General features: G+C 35.8%; 1 protein-coding gene across 1 annotated transcript in view; it reads left to right on the forward strand.

Annotated features, from left to right (window-relative positions):
- Window positions 1-6,000, forward strand: part of Cdase (neutral ceramidase) — a 42,897-nt gene that overhangs the window by 3,006 nt on the left and 33,891 nt on the right. The window contains exons 2-7 of the mRNA XM_071785361.1: window positions 1,215-1,276; window positions 1,981-2,157; window positions 2,415-2,558; window positions 3,817-3,993; window positions 4,106-4,233; window positions 4,899-5,097. Coding sequence (XP_071641462.1) covers window positions 2,011-2,157; window positions 2,415-2,558; window positions 3,817-3,993; window positions 4,106-4,233; window positions 4,899-5,097 — 795 coding nt within the window. The 5' untranslated portion in view covers window positions 1,215-1,276; window positions 1,981-2,010. The remainder of the gene's footprint in view (window positions 1-1,214; window positions 1,277-1,980; window positions 2,158-2,414; window positions 2,559-3,816; window positions 3,994-4,105; window positions 4,234-4,898; window positions 5,098-6,000) is intronic.

Here is a 6,000-nt window from a genome sequence, read left to right on the forward strand (position 1 = left end):
TTTATTACTTTTATTCACTAGCGTTACAAAACTTGTGCTTTCATATCGCACCTTTCTTAATCGCTTGAGTTAATCTCGATGTAAGTATTATATGTGCATTTGATATTTCGCACATTGTAGCGTTAACGTTCACGCTAATGCTGCTTTCACGTTTTATCAGCCTTACAATTATTGTTAAATACTTAGACTCGTTTCATGGCATCGTTTTATGCTTTCATAAAGAGAAGAAATGTGGTGATTCGGCACAATTTCAGCGAACCACGAAATAGAGAGCGAGATGTAGGTGAAGTATTACGAATGATTTAGTCTCTAAAGTCTCTCTTTGCGAAGCTCTCGAAATTCAGCAAGACAAAATTAGGAATGCAATGCAAGAAGATTTATTCGAATAAAAAAGTTTATAATTGCAATATGGAATAGAATCTCGCGGTCTCTTGATATTGGAGTTGCAGAAATTCACGGTTGACAATACCATTGACATTCTATTGAAATTCTGACGCGTACAGATGGCCATTTAATCGATGCGAGAACAGTGAAAATTCCAGCAGATGACAAATATCTCGAACCGCGTCACGCAATTGGTAGGTATGTGTACGAAAGCTAGCTGCGCTAGCTTGCGATATACGCACCCAACATGCTCGAACGCGTACCTATATGTGCATCTATATATGTCGCTCGACACATTTATGAATGCGCTGTTGTTAGAACGCTTGGAATACCGAGCGACATATGCATACATGAACACTTACGTGTCTTACCCAGGAAACGCGTATACTCCTTTTTTATCAGCAGTTTACCTGTATACGCTGACATACGCAGCACGTATTGCTCGTATCAGACAATTTGACAATGCGATCTACGCGACTAACTGTCATGCTATGATTAACTGGCATATACCTTTAGCCTTTTTGTGGGAGACAGCAGAGTTAAAAAAAAACTGTCACTGTACAATTATTCATCATATTTTTCCCGATATTTATATTTAAGTTTTTATAATATATACATTTCATCGTGTAATAATGCCTGACATTTGCGATATTACAATATGCGAATATCTTATATAGTTTCTAGTTAACTTTATATATGATATGTAATCTTTCTTCGAAAATAATTTTTTCAAAATTCCCTCAATATCTTATTCGAGTGACAAAGAAAAAGACAGCGATGTACGTTCAATATAGAGGAGGAATTAACCGTTGCAGCCTTTGCATTCTTTGCAGATTTGCGGTTTCCTTGTAAGCCACATTCCTGCCGTAACTCCGACAGCAGCCATCCAAAGGTAAAATCACGTAATCGCTCGTGAAAGTTTTATTTATGCATTCTTGTTTTGCGAATGCTCGCTAACCACTGATCAGTGAAAGTATAGTTTTCGTCACCATCCGTCGTCCTTGGACCGCTTTTCAGATCGATATTCCTCCTTTATGATTCAATTAGCAATTGATCAAATCATTCGTGCAATCAACGAGAGTATCGGCAAATGTTTTGAAACAACAACTCGAAATAATCGCCACTATAAATCACATGATCAACGTGCGAAAATGTTGTTATGTGCATTATCTTCGGTCGTGTATATTAAAAATAAAAATATCTGATATATAAGATAATGGGATAAGATTGTTAGAGTATTCTTTGTTATTTGTAGCATACGTTCGTGACAATGAATTTCTATGACGTAATAATTCATTGCGGTTTAGCGGCGCAACCTACCTCACGTCATCTCGCATATTACATTTAATAAAATTTGCACAGGTGGCATTCTTATCTCTAACAGTAACGGGTTGATATCGTATCATGTTGACGCGCGAATGTCTTCTGACAAACGGAGAAACGTGATTAAAAAAAAAAACAGTAATTTTTATTCTTTCGATGACAAACAGTAAAGCTATAAATCTCTCGCAGCATGATACTCGAATAAGTCGAGTGTCCGAGAGATATCATTCGTGGTTACAGACGCGAATCTGTCATTCTGTTCTTTGCTTTCAGTCCGGACAGCTAAGGGGCTCACAAAACTGAATGGCTACTTCGGTACGGTCGTTTCTAAGAACTCGTGGTTTATCTGCGTTATGGCTTCTCCTGTTACTAGCACCTACCGCACTTGCCTCGTACAGTATCGGCGTCGGAAGGGCTGACAGCACGGGGCCGACCGCAGAAATTGTCTTCGTTAGTATCCTACATTGTATAATGTATATGCTTCGAGATAGACAATTCCGAGAAATCGTGTATTAATATGTTAGATAACAATAAAAAAAAACATTTATTTTGATAAAAAAAATTATATTATAGAGTAAAATCATAAAAAATATATCTCTTCAAGCTTTTATTTAAAAAGTTTACGAATATGTTACGGTTATGTATACATATATGAGCTTTGAACAAGTAGATTTAACAAGTAGATCAATTGTTATGCGCAATTTCAGATGGGATATGCGAAAATGGAACAGAAAGGAAATGGCCTTCATCTTCGAACGTTTGCCAGAGCTTTCATAATTGACGATGGGATGGAAAGGTTTGTGTTTGTCAGCGTGGATAGTGCGATGATAGGCAATGACATCCGACAGGAGGTAACGTACATATACTCATTCTTAGTCATATGATTACATAAGTTAAGGCTCAGTCACAATGAGAAAAATAAGGAATAAGATAAAGAAATAAGGAATAAAGGAATGTCGCATCTCACTTCAGTACACGTACATTAAAGTGAGATGCAACATGCCTTATTCCTTATTCCTTTATCTTATTCCTTATTTTTCTCATTGTGACTGAGCCCTTACATTTCTAATATCTATATTTTAGGTATAAGAGAGAAGAGAGAATTGAGTATTCATCTAGCAATTTTTGGTTTAAATGCTTGATAAAAAGATGTAATATGTACAAGAGTGATTTTATTTTTTTGTTCCGTCCGATTCCTTTTTGCGCGCCATTAAGCAACGTTAATACAGTTAAATACCTTGAGGATCCGATGTAATATTCAAGATAATATAAAAAAATGGCTTCGACTCTCTCTTTCTCTCTCTCTGTTTTACATTTTTTTTTAAGTTTCATAGTTTCATAATTCATACTTTATCTGTTTACTGTTGCGCAATTTGCGATTTCCATCAGTTATGTTAAAGCCTTTGTTTGACGAAAATACAATTTCCGTTTAATTTAGAATTTGTTGAAAATATTGTGGCGAATTAATATAGTGCAGAGAAATGTACATAACTATAATACATGGATAAAAGCATATGCCAGAATTCGTACTTCATACAAAATATTTTTTTTCTAGCACAGTTGTGAGTAATATTAAATTTTATTTTTTATTGAAATGTTTTTTTTTTTAATAATACATTTTTTACCTAATCTCATTGTAAAGATAATAATTTAAGGAATATTATCATATTTTTTTTAATTTGTAAATTTTCGTAAAGTACAATTTCAAGAAAAGATATACTTGATAAAATTCGAATAAAAAAAATTTGTCGTAAAAATTATATCTTTAAAACAATCATATAATAACGACATCGAAACTTTACACAAAATACATGTTTAAATATTATGTGCGAATACAATAAAATTCCGAAAGCACAAAAAACATTGCTTGTGTGCTGTCGAATTTTGGAATCAACCTTTAATAAAAAGAACGTAGGAAGTGTATTGATTTATATTTTAAAATCTTCGCCATATCTCCTATATTTTATAGCGTAAAAATTCAAACCTTAAGTATCGTTTATTCAATACTTGTGTACACAAGTGCACCATTCGGTCTTCATGAGATCGTGAGCTGCGCTGCAAAATACGATCATTATCACGCGATGTTAATCACAGTCCTTCCCGCCACAGGTGCTGCGCAAATTGAAGACCCAATTTGGCGACATGTACACGGCGAGGAACGTGATGATTAGCAGCACGCATACGCATTCGGCCCCTGGTGGTTTCATGCTAGACGTGCTTTTCGACTTGACTACATTCGGCTTCGTCAGAGAATCATTCGACGCTATCGTCAACGGCATAACGAAGGTGAGTAGACGGGCAAACAGTCATTACGACGTTACACCGTGAACGATTCACTTGATCAAGGATAATAGCCGGTCTGATAATAAACGGCTGCATATTTGTTTTAACACCACAGAGCATCCAGCGTGCCCATAATGCTGTTGTGCCCGGGAGGATCTTCATTACTCACGGAGAAGTTTTGGATGCTAACATTAATAGGAGTCCACAGGCATATCTTAATAATCCGAAATCCGAAAGAGATAAGTGAGTGATGAAGTAATAGTAATTCTTTTGATACATCTCAAGGGGACAAACTTCGCGGAGGGTCAAAATAACTTTTGTTTCGAGAAAGAAGAAGAAAAATTGACGAAAATTTACTGTTCGAATCTTAGAACATTATTAATTAAACATAGAGATAATGATAATTATTGTATCATCACAATTATTTTACAATTAATTTCGATCGAGAAGCAGAGTCTTATTAATATATCATTATAAGAGCGTCAATACGGAAGCCAGTGTTTGTAACATTACGAGTTCAGCCTTGCAGTCGGGTTACGAACGCAACGTTCTCAAATGACACGGTCGACTAAATCACGTCGCAATTGCTTAGTAAGGGGATTGCTGAATATACTCGGCACCGAATATTCGGTACTGAGGTTTATTAATTCTCGGAATACACAGAGCAATCATGTATATTGCGCATTACACGATGTACGACACATGTCGACGTGTTTGCAAGCCTATATAAGCGTATGCATTCTTGGAAATTCACGGACTTGCGTCCACTTGTCGCTTAAATCGCGATTTTACGACGTACGGAAATGTAAAACACAATGACGACAGTATATTTGCAGTCAGTAGTGTCACTTTACGGAAGAAAATTTTATACGTTTGCACAAAATTAATATTCTCTTTTCTACTTCCAGATACGAGTACGATGTGGACAAGACGCTAACACAGATGCAATTCATCGGTGCGGATGATAAGCCCTTGGGCGCCATAAATTGGTTCGCTGTACATCCAACTAGCATGAACAATACGAATCACTTGGTCTCCAGCGACAATGTCGGCTACGCTTCGATCCTCTTCGAGAAAATGATGAACAATAATGCCATTGTTGGCAAAGTAAGTCCATTTACAACGGCTGCGCTGTAATGTTCAATTTATAATTATGATCAAGAAAAGAGCGACGTCCAAAATGGCCCTTAAAAATCCCCTTTTTGAGCAAAAAAAATTTGACTTAAGTCAGATACCATTGAAAAGGTTTTCAAAAATAGATCATTTATATTTGCAAATAAACTATTACGTTACGACGTCTAGTTTTCGAGATATCGTGGATCAAAGTTTCAGTTGAGCTGTCTAATTTGTCAATTTGTCAAACGTGTTTCTTTGAGTAAAATCGAACATGGCCTATAAAGAGAACGTTTGCGCATTGCATTGCAATGCTACAGAGAGTTTGCGCGCTAAATCGAATTCGATTTTCGAACGCTACGTTGGGCACATCCAAAATTCGAAATTAACTTTAATGGATTTTAGTTATGAAATAATCAACTTTTATTATCTTATCGATCCAAAACGGTTCATGATAACACTATAAAAGTACGTATATTTGTAATTAATAAATAAATTTGCTTTAATCTAATATTTCTTTTATATTTTTTTTATTCTTGCTCAAAAAAGAGGATTTTTTGAGTGTTACTGTTTGAATCTAAAAAACGAATAATTTCAATAAACCGATCCGCCGCGTCGAGGCAGTATGTATAACTGCGAAATCCGCGGAGTGCACATGTCCCCAAGTTTAAATAAATTATTTCAACGCACTTGTAAATTATACACCGCGTGCAGACAGCAGTTTCATGAGCTCGCGGAACACATGCAGAAGAGATTGCGTGTGTCCACCACTATTATCTTCTCTTTCCACTTCAAAGTGAATCCATTTGACCTTCCTTTTGTATGGTTGTATTGTTTGCGCTGCTGCATGTTTCGCTTGCTTTTCTTTCTTCTTTTCATTTTTATGCGACTATTATT

The sequence above is a fragment of the Temnothorax longispinosus genome, chromosome 8 (assembly GCF_030848805.1).
Source record: "Temnothorax longispinosus isolate EJ_2023e chromosome 8, Tlon_JGU_v1, whole genome shotgun sequence".
Lineage (NCBI taxonomy): Eukaryota > Metazoa > Arthropoda > Insecta > Hymenoptera > Formicidae > Temnothorax > Temnothorax longispinosus.